Raw genomic sequence first — 15,134 nt, 5'->3', positions numbered from 1 at the left:
GGAGCGAGAGGGAGGGGCATCAAGGCTGCGTCACCACAGCCGGAAATACGCGCAAGAAACCAAAAATAAAAGCCTCTTTATTTAATATTCATTCTTCTTTTGAGTCAGACTTGAACGTAGTAAATGAAATGTCGTTTTGTAAACCGTCTGTTCATACAAAATGAAAATAAAAGTTGTCTAAGTTTAATTTTGTACATTTAATTCTTTGATGCATCTTTTCCTTCTTTTGCAGCTTGTGTTTATTAGAGCTGATGTCACAGGTGAATTTCTCCATTGTGAGATCTTATTAAGTCTTATCTTAATCAAACCCTGAAAATGTAGGACAATTCTAAAGGTTGAAAAAAATGTTCAAGTTGAGAATAAACTGTTTTAAGAAATAACTGATTTTGTTTCCATTAATATAAATGTAGCTGCAGCTGAATTTTCCTTTTTATGTTGTAAATGTTTCTGTTTATCAAACTAAAAGAAACTGGGATATTTTGGAGCTTAATCTAAATGTAATATTACTTTAAGAACATGATAAACATTTAGGATTTGTTATTGAATATTGTAATCGTAAAAATATGCAGACCCAGTTTATAGATTAATATACCTATGTTTTTAAGAATTTGTTACTGTTGTAATAAACAATTTCTGTTTACAGCAGAGCAAAATCAAACATTACAGATTAAAATTATACAGAATACCTGTTTAATTCTATTTGAATTTAATGACAAAAGAAACCCTACATAATTAATTAATTGTAAATTTATATTTAATATATTTTCATTAAGCAAGAAATATGAAAAGGTGCACACATTCAATGTTAAAATATATTTTACTTTAATATAAATAACAATAGATTTTAAATGCAAGAATAAATAACATTTTATAGGACTCTATTAACCGCGTATTACGGAAGAGGATTAGGGCCACTTAAAAGAAAAAAAAAAAGTAAACTGATTTTTAAATTTTATTTCAGTTTAACATGGGGGAAAAAGTCAGAATTCTGAGATTAGAGTCAGAATTCTGACTTTTTTACCATACTAAACTGAATTTTTTTTTTAAATCAGTTAACTTTTTTTTTTTTTTCAGTGGCCCTAATCCTCTTCCGTAGCTTATTAATGTATATATCAGTGTTTCAATAAATACAAACAGCTGCAGTGAGTTGAGCTCCTGCTGAGCTGCGTGTCTTTTATTTTGAAAGACCCAGCCGGATGTTGGTCATCCCGCTGCTTGCAGCTTGACGCCTGGAGGTGAGATGGCCGAGAAGTGTCTGAGGTTCCTGTGAATCGGAGCGGCTCAGTGGACAGACCCGCAGGAACCCTCCGTTCTCCCGCCCCGGTCCGTTAGGCATTTTCACGGTAAGACAGAAAGGCGCGCGCACCTGTCCGGTTAGCTTGCAGGTAAACAACCAGCGACAGCACGCGGAGCGTTCGTTTTGTAGGCTGCGTTCTCCCGCCGAGGGGGAGGGGCGGTAGAGGCAGCAGCGCCAGACAGCTAGAGACCGAACCCAGTCCCCGGCTGTGTCCCCTGTCTGGGACAGCCCTGGCCCCGGTTAGACCCCCCGGACTGGACCGCTGTAGTCCAGCGGTCTGTGACCCCCCCCCCCCCCCCATGTGTTTGTAAAGGACTGTAAAGAAAAAAGGAAAAGGCGAGCAACATGGCTGACGCTGCAGAGCCTCTTTCTGGTTTTCTCACCGCAGAACCTTCATGAGAAAATGACAAACTGAACAGAAACAGGCGGATCAACAGTCAGAGCAGCCGCCGCGTTCTTTCAGAATCCGGAGCGGATGCAGTGAAATCCAGTTTCCCCTGAAGGTCTCAGACTGGAGCCTTTTGGTGCATTGTCACATTGAAATGCAGCAGAATGGACAGGTTGGCTGACTGATCACCATGGAGACCAGGACCAGAACCTGCAGCTGGGTCCGGTTCCAGGTCTAGCTCTAGGTCCAGGTCTGATCAGAACCCAAACATCAGCTGAGAGGAAGTTCAAGTTCATAGTTGCTCATTTTCAAAAATACCTGCCTGAAAACTAAAGATTGACTGAAGGAAACCTGCATCTGTCAGAAACTGGAAAATCCGGTTTTGATTCCTGTTTATAAACGCACCATATGATGGAAGAAAAAATCAGACTGAAATATTTGATGCCTTTTCTGTTACTTTGAAGATTAGGTCCTCATTTATAAAAAAAAATAAACTCAGTTTCTCTTCAGGTTATGATTAGGAGGGGATTTACCATTAGGCAATACTAGGCAGCTGCCTGGGGCCCCAAGTTCCTGGGGGCCCCATAAAACTCTGTTTCCATGTATGTTTAATAAAACTATTCCTTATTTCTGCACATTAATTATGTTTTTGATAAAAATCCTTTGGCTAAAATGCCATCAGAACGCTGATAATATTAAGTGTCTCAGCCCCCCCCTTCAGTGTCCACCATATTGGATCAGTCCATTTGCTGCACATGTTCAGAAAGGTCCAAACAGACAGAAAACAAACCATGCAAAGAGCAGTGTTGCCAACTTAGCGCTTTAGTCGCTATATTTAGCCACTTTTCAGACCCCTCTAGCACTTTGATTTCTAAAAAGCTCCTAGCGCCAAATCTAGAGACTTTTTTCTGCTACTGGAGACTTTGGAGACAACATCTAAAAGCAGCGAACTCTGCTCTCCAGAGCGAGTAGATTGGTAACCCCGCCTCCTGCTCTCCTCTATCTTGTCTGCTGTCATGATTCATGCAGCTATTATTTCATCCAAATGAAAAATGGAGAACAGATAAGCAGATCATGGCTTGTCTACAGTGAAAAGAAGGACTGGGTTATTTACTTTGGCCTTTTTGGAAACACAGGAAGGAGCAATCAGCTAAGTGAGCTTAGTGCTTGGAAAAAATCTTTCATTCCTTTAGAGACAGCATGAAAAGTCAGCTGAGTACAAAACATAGAGAGGAAAACAAGAAGAAAAGGGACAAGAAGAGAGGGACACAACCTAGAACAGATAATGGATGTCTATTCTATTAACATTTCTCTATCTGGAGAATGGGGCTGTTTGATGTTTTTGGGCCCCCTGCCTGTCTTTGCCTAGGGCCCCACATTTACTAAATCCACCCCTGGTTAAGATGTCATTTCAGAGAAATTAAAACAGGAGTTTTTCATATAGAAATGTTTTCCTTTAGTCGGCTGCTCCATCAGGATGCCATTTTTTTCTCTAATTCAATTTATTAATCTTATTTTTTTCCAGAGGTGTCAGAAGTATTCATGTTTATTCCTCCAGTATAACACTTTTCTAGAAGTTAGAGGATCAACTTCAGCTTTTTACTCCAGTAAAAGTGTAAAAGAGGCCCGCAGCATAATGCTGCCACCACCGTAACCCAACATGGGCTTTAAATGAAGCATAAACAGCTGCTATAGGGAGTCTGTTAAGAAAGGTGATGTCAGAGAGCAGGAATGATGCTGACGGACCTCCTGCTGTGAGGCCGCTGGACAGAAGTGAATTAAATCCTGCGATCGACTCTTTGGATCAGGAAAAGTTTTCAGCTTGTTGCAGCTGCTGAGTCTGAAGGGAAACTAGTGAGGGCTGCAGCTAATCGTTATTTTCTAATAGATTGATTATTAATTAGTTGGTCCAAAATGTCTCACAGGTTCTGGTTGGTCCGGAATGTCTCTGAGGTTCTAGTTGGTCCGGAATGTCTCTGAGGTTCTGGTTGGTCCGGAATGTCTCTGAGGTTCTGGTTGGTCCGGAATGTTCTGAGGTTCTAGTTGGTCCGGAATGTCTCTGAGGTTCTGGTTGGTCCGGAATGTCTCTGAGGTTCTGGTTGTTCCGGAATGTCTCTGAGGTTCTGGTTGGTCCGGAATGTTCTGAGGTTCTAGTTGGTCCGGAATGTTCTGAGGTTCTGGTTGGTCCGGAATGTTCTGAGGTTCTAGTTGGTCCGGAATGTTCTGAGGTTCTAGTTGGTCCGGAATGTCTCTGAGGTTCTGGTTGGTCCGGAATGTCTCTGAGGTTCTGGTTGGTCCGGAATGTCTCTGAGGTTCTGGTTGGTCCGGAATGTCTCTGAGGTTCTGGTTGGTCCGGAATGTTCTGAGGTTCTAGTTGGTCCGGAATGTTCTGAGATTCTAGTTGGTCCAAAATGTCTCTGAGGTTCTGGTTGGTCCGGAATGTTCTGAGGTTCTGGTTGGTCCGGAATGTCTCTTAGGTTCTGGTTGATCCGGAATGTCTCTGAGGTTCTGGTTGGTCCGGAATGTCTCTGAGGTTCTGGTTGGTCCGGAATGTTCTGAGGTTCTAGTTGGTCCGGAATGTCTCTGAGGTTCTGGTTGGTCCGGAATGTCTCTTAGGTTCTGGTTGATCCGGAATGTCTCTGAGGTTCTGGTTGATCCGGAATGTCTCTGAGGTTCTGGTTGATCCGGAATGTTCTGAGGTTCTGGTTGGTCCGGAATGTCTCTGAGGTTCTGGTTGGTCCGGAATGTCTCTGAGGTTCTGGTTGGTCCGGAATGTCTCTGAGGTTCTGGTTGGTCCGGAATGTCTCTTAGGTTCTGGTTGATCCGGAATGTCTCTGAGGTTCTGGTTGGTCCGGAATGTCTCTGAGGTTCTGGTTGATCCGGAATGTCTCTGAGGTTCTGGTTGGTCCGGAATGTCTCTGAGGTTCTGGTTGGTCCGGAATGTTCTGAGGTTCTAGTTGGTCCGGAATGTTCTGAGGTTCTAGTTGGTCCAAAATGTCTCTGAGGTTCTGGTTGGTCCGGAATGTTCTGAGGTTCTGGTTGGTCCGGAATTTCTCTGAGGTTCTGGTTGGTCCGGAATGTCTCTGAGGTTCTGGTTGGTCCGGAATGTCTCTGAGGTTCTAGTTGGTCCGGAATGTCTCTGAGGTTCTGGTTGGTCCGGAATGTTCTGAGGTTCTAGTTGGTCCGGAATGTTCTGAGGTTCTGGTTGGTCCGGAATGTCTCTGAGGTTCTAGTTGGTCCGGAATGTCTCTGAGGTTCTGGTTGATCCGGAATGTTCTGAGGTTCCGGTTGGTCCGGAATGTCTCTGAGGTTCCGGTTGGTCCGGAATGTTCTGAGGTTCTGGTTGGTCCGGAATGTCTCTGAGGTTCTGGTTGGTCCGGAATGTCTCTGAGGTTCTGGTTGATCCGGAATGTCTCTGAGGTTCTGGTTGGTCCGGAATGTCTCTGAGGTTCTGGTTGGTCCGGAATGTTCTGAGGTTCTGGTTGGTCCAGAATGTTCTGAGGTTCTGGTTGGTCCAGAATGTTCTGAGGTTCTAGTTGGTCCGGAATGTCTCTGAGGTTCTGGTTGGTCCGGAATGTCTCTGAGGTTCTGGTTGGTCCGGAATGTTCTGAGGTTCTGGTTGGTCCGGAATGTTCTGAGGTTCTGGTTGGTCCGGAATGTCTCTGAGGTTCTAGTTGGTCCGGAATGTTCTGAGGTTCTAGTTGGTCCGGAATGTCTCTGAGGTTCTGGTTGGTCCGGAATGTCTCTGAGGTTCTGGTTGGTCCGGAATGTTCTGAGGTTCTGGTTGGTCCGGAATGTCTCTGAGGTTCTGGTTGGTCCAGAATGTTCTGAGGTTCTGGTTGGTCCGGAATGTCTCTGAGGTTCTAGTTGGTCCGGAATGTCTCTGAGGTTCTAGTTTCTCCGGAATGTTCTGAGGTTCTGGTTGGTCCGGAATGTCTCTGAGGTTCTAGTTGGTCCGGAATGTTCTGAGGTTCTAGTTGTTCCGGAATGTTCTGAGGTTCTAGTTGTTCCGGAATGTTCTGAGGTTCTAGTTGGTCCGGAATGTCTCTGAGGTTCTAGTTGTTCCGGAATGTTCTGAGGTTCTGGTTGGTCCGGAATGTTCTGAGGTTCTGGTTGGTCCGGAATGTCTCTGAGGTTCTAGTTGGTCCGGAATGTTCTGAGGTTCTAGTTGGTCCGGAATGTTCTGAGGTTCTAGTTGGTCCGGAATGTTCTGAGGTCTGAGAATCTTCTCTAACTGGGAAGGAAAAACAGTTCAGAGCTTCTGGGAGCTGTCAGGTTTCTGCCTCATTTTTCTTCCTGGTTCCTGTTACAGAGTTCCGGTTCCGTCGGGTCGAGCCTTTTGGTTCTGCTGGGCTCCTCTGAGTGGAGCAGGCAGATGTTACATAACGCTGCAGCTGCAGATGAATAATGCAGCGGACGCCTTCTCACTGCTCCGCTGATCAATTATGAATGTGGAGCCTTTGGAGGCGTGTTCTGGTTCTGGTTCTGTGGGTCAGAGCCACACATCAGCCATCAAAGTTAGCCTGACAAACCAAACACATTTATTGTTTCAGGGTCATTTTTCAGAACAGGAGTCATGATACAAGGACCAGGAAAAGTAAAAGTTCTAACTTCATTGATGTCAAAACTTTCTGCAGAAGCATGAAGCCCCTTAAAGTAGATCTATAGAAGTTTATCTGGGCTTTTTAGTGGCAGTGGAAATGATTATCCAGCTGCTAAACCTGCAGATATAAAATCTGAGGCATTAAAGCCTAACTAAGACATTTTCTTCTGCTCTGTTTTTTTCCAGGTTTCATTCTGGTTTTTTCAGGAGCGGAAAGGCGAACGGCTGCATCACCGATCCTGAGGTCCTGAGATCGGGTAGAATTTTCTCACGCTTCGTTTTATTGGAGGGTTATTTTAATTGGTTAGACAGCAGATCAGTCAATTCAATGATGGCAGGGATTCAAACCATGATGACATCACCACCGTGCTTGATAACGTTTCTCAATTCACTAGAACACCAGTACGGACTCGTGTTCTCACCAAGTCCGTTCTTGACCAGAACCCAGGAAAGTCTGGACTCTGGGAGAACGGGAGCAGAATAAACCTGGGTCAACTGGAACTGAAGCGTACTGATGACATCACCACATTCAAAGCTCGTCTGGAGCTGCATTTCACCTCCTGTTATTAATAGTCTCTAGATAATAATAAATGATGACTTTTTTCATTTAGTGGAGGAATAATAATGAACACAGTCAGATAAACACAAATCAGATGAACATTTAAAAAAATAAAACAATCAAACCTCCATCAGAGCCAGCGGTCCTTCACACATGGCTATGCAGAGTGAGGGCTGCTGCAGACGGGCTAATGTTAGCCCCGGCCGCCGCAGACGGGCTAGCGTTTGCCCCGGCCGCCGCAGACGGGCTAGCGTTAGCCCTGGATGCTGCAGACAGGCTAACGCTAGCCCTGGCTGCAGTTAACCTTGGAGCTCCGCTGGTTGCCACGGTCCTCTCAACTGGAATTAATTTTTTTTTAAATTAGGCACTACATAAGTAAATGATCTTAAAAAGTACTTTTATTGAACAACAGCAACAGAAAAGAGAACTTTTAACTTAATACTCTGAGCTCTGTGAGCGCTAACCTGGAAGCTGCTGCTGCCGCAGTGCATGCTGGGACAGCTGTCAGTCTGGAGAACAAGTCTGCTCTGATGCATGCTGGGTAAAGAGGGAGGGGCCAGAACAACATCCAGGGACTTTGTCCGTTCTCTGTCTGCTGTGAACTGGAACAGTGCGAGAGCTGAGGATGATGAGGTTGAGTGATCCAAGCTGTGAGGTCATCAGGTCATTACATAAATTCAGTACTTTTTTTTTTTTACGGCACTAGCGGCCCGTTTTTTCGACAGTAGGCTGACAGGAAAGGGGGTATGAGAGAGGGGGAGAGACATACGGGAAAGGACCACAGGCGGGATTCGAACCCGGGGCGGCCGCATCGAGGGCTAAGGCCTCCATACATGGGTCGTGTGCGCTAATCACTGTGCCTCCAAAGCACAGCCTAAATTCAGCAGTTTCATCATTGAATCCATTCATCCATCCATTAATGAATGGATCCATTTCTCCGTGTATTTCCAGACCTGGAGACCCGGTTCTGGCTGTAGTTCTGTGGTGAGGCAGCCCGGCTGCCCCTCTGCCTCCAGATGAATGAAGAGCCCTCCGGGACACAGAGACACGGCCGATGCAGGTACCGTCAGACTGGCTGCTTTCATCCACTTCACTCTGCTGGTTCCCATGGAGACGGTCTTCTTCCCAGTGGTTCCTAACTGGGCCGGTAGAACCTGATCCACTGAACCAGAACCTGACGTCCAGCCTGCCGCTGCTCTGTTTGACGCCATGTGTTTGTTTATCTTCTCAGGGCATGCAGGTGTTTCTGCAAACATGATGAAGAAGAAGAATCCACACAAGTGAGTATTTCCCCCCTCCTGTTCCCGCCGTGGGGAGGAGTCGGCCCTTCTGGGGCCTTAACCGCCTTTTCTGTGTCTGCAGGAAGCATAAGAGCAGTTTGGGCCCGCCCACCAAAGTTCTGTCCCAGCCGCGGCGCAACATCGTCGGCTGCAGGATCCAGCACATCTGGAAGGAGGGCGGGGGGCACGTGGTGTGGAAGGGAACGGTGCTGGATCAGGTGACCGCAGGGTGCTGCCGCATAAGCTCTGCTCTGCTTTAGAAATAGTTTTCATTCACTGAGGGGGGGGGGGACGTTCCCAGACTGGAGGGAAAACATGGAGAACGGAGGAGCAGCAGCTCTAGAGGAGGTAACTGGATGTTTGTTCCCTCCAGGTTCCTGTGAACCCGTCGCTCTACCTGATCAAGTACGACGGATTCGACTGCGTTTACGGTCTGGAGCTCCATAAGGATGAGCGTGTTCAGGGCCTGGAAGTTCTTCCCGACAGACTCGGTGAGGAGGAGCCGTGATCCGGAAAACGACGCTCCGACAGCTGAAGCTCAGAGTCACCAAACGGTTTTACTGTATGATGACAGATGAGTGCAGAATAGATGAGATGGAAATATTTCCTGAGAGCGATGCTGTGTGACCTTTGACCCCAGTATTAGTTTAATCCATCCAATGATCCTTGAGCTCCATCTTCATCTCCTGCTGCGTATCGATGCTCCTCTGTGACCTCAGAGGGTCGACCCGTCTCTGAATGGGTCATGTGACCCAGAGCGCCGCTTCTCGTCAGTCTGAGCTCCCCTTAAACACCAGAGCTAACTAAGCTAACAGCTGTTAGCTGGTCAGACATGTTTCTGGTTCTCTGATGGTGGATTGAATGTTTACCAGGAACTGCAGGATTCTAGACCTGCTGGTCCAAACTGGTCTGATACCAGAACCAGAACTTAGAGGGAGGCTGGTTCATTCAGAGACAGGGCAGTGCTGCTAGTTACTGGGAGAAATTTACTCCAATATTATTAAAAAAATTAATATACACTATATTGCCAAAAGTATTTGCTCACCCATCCAAATTATTGGAATCAGGTGTTCCAATCACTTCCATGGCCACAGGTGTATAAATTCAAGCACCTAGGCATGCAGACTGTTTTTACAAACATTTGTGAAAGAATGGGTCGCTCTCAGGAGCTCAGTGAATTCCAGCGTGGAACTGTGATAGGATGCCACCTGTGCAACAAATCCAGTCGTGAAATTTCCTCGCTCCTAAATATTCCACAGTCAACTGTCAGCTGTATTATAAGAAAATGGAAGTGTTTGGGAACGACAGCAACTCAGCCACGAAGTGGTAGGCCACGTAAACTGACGGAGCGGGGTCAGCGGATGCTGACGCGCATAGTGCGAAGAGGTCGCCAACTTTCTGCAGAGTCAATCACTACAGACCTCCAAACTTCATGTAGCTCAAGAACAGTGCGCAGAGAGCTTCATGGAATGGGTTTCCATGGGCGAGCAGCTGCATCCAAGCCATACATCACCAAGTGCAATGCAAAGCGTCGGATGCGGTGGTGTAAAGCACGCCGCCACTGGACTCTAGAGCAGTGGAGACGCGTTCTCTGGAGTGACGAATCGCGCTTCTCCATCTGGCAATCTGATGGACGGGTCTGGGTTTGGCGGTTGCCAGGAGAACGGTACTTGTCTGACTGCATTGTGCCAAGTGTAAAGTTTGGTGGAGGGGGGATTATGGTGTGGGGTTGTTTTTCAGGAGCTGGGCTTGGCCCCTTAGTTCCAGTGAAAGGAACTCTGAATGCTTCAGCATACCAAGACATTTTGGACAATTCCATGCTCCCAACTTTGTGGGAACAGTTTGGAGCTGGCCCCTTCCTCTTCCAACATGACTGTGCACCAGTGCACAAAGCAAGGTCCATAAAGACATGGATGACAGAGTCTGGTGTGGATGAACTTGACTGGCCTGCACAGAGTCCTGACCTCAACCCGATAGAACACCTTTGGGATGAATTAGAGCGGAGACTGAGAGCCAGGCCTTCTCGTCCAACATCAGTGTGCGACCTCACAAATGCGCTTCTGGAAGAATGGTCAAAAATTCCCATAAACACACTCCTAAACCTTGTGGACAGCCTTCCCAGAAGAGTTGAAGCTGTTCTAGCTGCAAAGGGTGGACCGACGTCATATTGAACCCTATGGATTAGGAACGGGATGTCACTTAAGCTCATATGTGAGTCAAGGCAGGTGAGCAAATACTTTTGGCAATATAGTGTATATATAGACATCCAAAATGCAAGACGTGTAGAGATCGAAATAAATACAATTCTAAAAGCTCTGATGCGAATATATATTTCTATCCTTGACTCACTAAATAATGCTAATACACGTCTTTAGAAAAATGTTTTATGACTTTAGTGAGACAATTTTGATGCTTTTTAGATTTTCTCCATCAAACAGCTTCTCTGACGTCATCATGGATCACGATCAGAGCAGTACATCTGATTAAACTCGGGGTGTAAATCACATCCATCATGGCGATTCGATTCAGTATCGATTTCCTGACCCAACGATTCGATTATTTTCGATTCTCAAAGAATAGACCACGATTCGATTCGATTAATCGGTTAAATTTTTCCTTTATTATTATTATTTTTTTTTTTACACCTTACAGGCTAAACAAAGTTTCAAGTTTGAAATAAATCAATGAAAGCTGTAATATCATTATTCATTTTCTTTAGAAACAACAGCAAATAACAGAAGTAGAAAAGTTGCATCAAAAAATACTGCACAATATCAGTGTAATGATTTCAATGCAATACCTCGGCTCCAGAGAAACTGTCCAACATATTTTTTTATAATGTAATAAATATACTCAGGAAAGAGAGATGTTGTGTAGAGAGTTAGACAGGAATAAAAATAAACTACATATAAGGGAATTGTTTCAAAGGTCATCTGGGGATGTAGTTTTTGGGAGTATTTTTAATTTTCTAAGAAGAACGGGTATTTTAGGGAGAATATAATAGTTTGTCTGGTCCATACTCCATTCTGGAAGGTGGCGGTAATGCACCTATAAGTTGTTTGCCAACCGCCATTAAAAAAAAGAAGAAGAAGAAGGCTGCAGAGTGTCGACGTCACCGCCCCCTTGAGAGACGCTCCGCTGCTCCTCTCCCAGATTGTAGCTGATTGCAAACAGTGCACCAGACAGGAGGCCGGCTTGTTTTGTTTTTATGACCGAAATTGCGGAAAACAACTCGTGAAGTTTGGCCCGCTAGAAGAGCGAGGTGTGCGAGAACGCTGGGACCCTTTTTCCAGCTGGATCTCCGCTCTTTTTGGCCCTCATGTCCCTCCGTCGTCGGTCTAAACTCGCCGCCACTTCCTCATCGCCTCGGCCCTTTCTAGACCCACAGCGTGTAGCACAGACCACGCTTCAATATTGAGCATAATTTAAAAATGTCTGCATCAAGCTCACTGCAACACACTGCTGTAAGAGTATAACCAGGAAGCGCGGTAGGAGGGCAAAATAGGTTTAGCGGCACCGCAGTACGGGAGGGAGAATTACGCCCAGGAGCAAATGGATAAAAATAGACCGGAGGAAAAAAAAAACATGAATCGATTATCTTGCGGACGTGTCGATGCATCGGATCGTCTGCTTTTGGATCGATGCATCGATACAAAACGATTATTATTTACACCCCTAGATTAAACCATCTTTATCTGCATTCTAGTTGTTTCTTTCTTTAGATTACGCGCTATATAGCATAATGTTAACATGGAAGGAAAACATAAAACTCAAAGACTAGATTTGTTTAAATCCACAGCCGATAAAGTTAGCTCCAGGAAGTAGCGTAGCATCCCATTTCCTGTACAGATCGGGAACAGAGGATAAAACAGAAAGGATTTTAAGGCTTTTATTTTCTCAGGAAATACATTATTAACCTTTAACACGTTATAGTTTAGTACGCGTACTATTTTCAAGGAGGGAAACATTTTATTTAGGTCTTTTATACAAAGTAAAATGCAGGGCGACCCGGATGTCTATCTGGATGATGATGATGATGAGCGGATGGGACGGATCGGGTAGTACCATTGCTACCCGATTCGTCCCGGAAGCAGGATCCGTCCCGCACGCGCTCCAACAGAATAACTTCCGGGTACGCAGTACTTCGGTTTTCTTTTGTATTTTTCCGGCGCGGGATTCCCTTTGAATATTTTTGTGTTTGCGTAAATATCGCATCTTCTAAAAGCTAAAAAGCAAAACACTTAAACATTCTTTGGAACGTTACTGTGATGCTCTGAGCGTGTCCGATGATGACATCACGCAGTACAATGGCGAGAATGGAAAACATTTCCATTACTTCCAGGAAAGTCTTCAGTATTTTCTATACGATGTAGTTTAGCATTCTTCAATGTTTTAAGTATATAAATAAGTATTTTTTTCAGTATGGTTATTACGTAGTTTTTCTGCGTTCAGGATCATATTATTCTGTTAGCGCGTTCGCAGGACGGATCGTGCTTCTGGAACGGATCGGGTAGCAACACGCGACACGACCTTCATGAATAGTGGAACAAAACTTCTTCATGTTTCCTTCAGGGGTTTAAGCAGGCAGTTACAGGTCTACCGCCCCCTGGTGGCTAAACGCTACACACAGTTTCCTGAGGAGCTACTTTATTTATATCAATATTATTTATATCATTATTTCATATAGAATTAGTTTAACACGATTATCATGTTTTAAATAAACATAAATGAAGTATAAAAAGTTCATTTAATATAAATATAAATGATCACCCAATATAAATATTATTTTTAGATAAACATGCTTTGATTATTTTTTAACATGCCAAAAGTTTTTCTCATTTATTTATTAATATATTTTAAATCCAGATTCTTTTGTATATTGAACTAAATCCCAAAGTAGTTGATTATGCTTTGAAAAACAGATTTATAAAAGTTATCATGGATGCAGAAAAAATATTTGAAATGAATATAAACCAATATTTATTTATAGTTATTTAAATGTATGTGAATTTTTATTTTATTTTATTGCAAAAAAAGAAAAACTGACATTAGAAATTTTAATCTAAACCATTTTCACTCTGCTCAATAGTTGCTTTTGGTGAATTAATTTTATGATGAGCTGAAGTGAACGGGGCCCCCAGGGGACGTTTGGCACTAACAGACCTTGATGTCCGCAGCCAAGTCCCGCCTGACGGACGTCAGCCTGGCCGACGCCATGATCGGGAAGGCTGTGGAGCACATGTTCGAGACGGAGGAGGGTCCGAAGGAGGAGTGGAGGGGGATGGTTCTGGCCCGGGCCCCCATCATGACCACCTGGTTCTACATCACCTACGAAAAGGACCCGGTTCTATACATGTACCAGCTGCTGGACGACTACAAGGAGGGAGACCTGCGCATCATGCCCGACTCCAGTGAGTTCGCTCGTATTCGCCGCTGTCCCAGTTAACGGCTAACAGGCTAACGTCTGGTTTCCGTCTGCAGACGACAGCGTCCCGGCGGAGAGGGAGCCCGGCGAGGTGGTGGACAGCTTGGTGGGCAAACAGGTGGAGTACGCCAAAGAGGACGGCGGCAAACGAACAGGCATGGTCATCCACCAGGTGGAGGCCAAGCCGTCCGTCTACTTCATCAAGTTCGACGACGACTTCCTCATTTACGTCTACGACCTGGTCAAGACTTCCTAAAGACAGCGCACGTCCCGACAGCGCCGCCTCGACGCAGCGGAAAAGAAAAAACTGCAGCTGACGTCGATGCGTCTGAAGCATTTAACCCAGCACACGTTCCTCCGACCATCCCCGACACAAACGCTCAGATTCTTCCCAACGGGAACGGGACGGTTTGAAGGCGGAGCCGCCTGAAGCCCTCAGGAGGAAACGATCACGTCACCCAGGTTCATCTTTAATTGGTTGATTGGTGTTAGACCGGAATACCTTCCAGGATCATCAGACGGATTCTTTTAAATCATTTGTTTTAAATATTAGTGAAGGCGTTCAGTTAGATGGAAAATCGTAATTTTCCCACCCGAATAGTTGGATAAACCGATTCGGTCGATTGTAGCCGACTTCTAAAACATCAAGATCCTGGAGCATTTCCGGAGAAAACGTTTGAAACTCCAGAGAGAAAATGAGCAGAAAAAATGTAGCTAGAGGCTGCCGAGGGGCGGAGCCTGATTTAAAAAAAAAATCCCTGATCACTTAAAGAGAAGAAGAAGAAGCAGCACAGACTGGATCCCCGACATGAAGGAGGAGTTTTACTGTTTTTAACGCAGCTTTTACGATCACCTCTAATCAGGACAGAAATATGGAAGCCCATTTCTACCAGAAACAAAACTGAAAAATACTTAAAAATGTAAAAAAAAAAAAAAATCTTACTATGGGTCAGTATTATTACATAGAAAAAAAATGTCAGAAAATATTACATAAGCAAACCTTTGTCCTTCTTTTCAAAGTTGAAAAATTACAACGAAATCAGAAAGAAATGTAAACTTTTGGCTAACATGGCTTGTTGTGTAAATTTAGCTTTTTTTTTAAAGTTATTTTTATGATTGAATGATTTAGGCTCCTGTGATGCATGGATAAAGAACCGGAAGCTGAACGGCCAAAACATCTGTAAACATCTGCCTCCACACTTAGCGACGGCCCTGCTAGCAGCGCTGTGTCGTACCGGATCAAAATGGCTCCCAATAGCTGCGATGCTGTTCCGACCCGTTCTCCGTTTTCTGGGGAAGGCCTCCACATTTTGATTTTTTTCTTTCCTTAACCAATGCTCCTTTGGAAAGCGGCCCACAGCATCACAGATCTTCCTCCAAGCTTCACACTGAGGTTTAGTTTTTTTCATACCAGACCCACCTGGAGGTTTTATTGGAGAAACGCTCAGCGTACAGGAAGTTGACCAGTTAAGGTCCCAGGAGTATCAGTGACGATGGAAGAGAAAACACTCCCTAAGCCTTAATTTAAAGGCCCCCGCCGCACCTTTACCAGGGATGCCAACAACTGTGGAGGATCCTGAGT

General features: G+C 44.9%; 1 protein-coding gene across 1 annotated transcript; it reads left to right on the top strand.

Moving 5' to 3' along the window:
* Positions 1-1,194: 1,194 nt before the first annotated feature.
* Positions 1,195-14,461, top strand: LOC119784886 (spindlin-1-like). The gene is made up of 8 exons (XM_038287148.1): positions 1,195-1,343; positions 6,475-6,545; positions 7,799-7,907; positions 8,079-8,127; positions 8,210-8,345; positions 8,501-8,618; positions 13,305-13,538; positions 13,609-14,461. The coding sequence occupies exons 3-8, from the start codon at positions 7,868-7,870 to the stop codon at positions 13,806-13,808; spliced, it is 777 nt and encodes a 258-aa protein (XP_038143076.1). The 5' UTR covers positions 1,195-1,343; positions 6,475-6,545; positions 7,799-7,867; the 3' UTR covers positions 13,809-14,461.
* Positions 14,462-15,134: the final 673 nt, after the last annotated feature.

The sequence above is a fragment of the Cyprinodon tularosa genome, unplaced genomic scaffold (genome assembly GCF_016077235.1).
Source record: "Cyprinodon tularosa strain WSP-4 unplaced genomic scaffold, ASM1607723v1 ctg236, whole genome shotgun sequence".
NCBI classification, from domain to species: Eukaryota; Metazoa; Chordata; class Actinopteri; order Cyprinodontiformes; family Cyprinodontidae; genus Cyprinodon; species Cyprinodon tularosa.
Note: the sequence above shows the minus strand (reverse complement) of the source record. Positions and strands in the feature narration are given on the sequence as shown.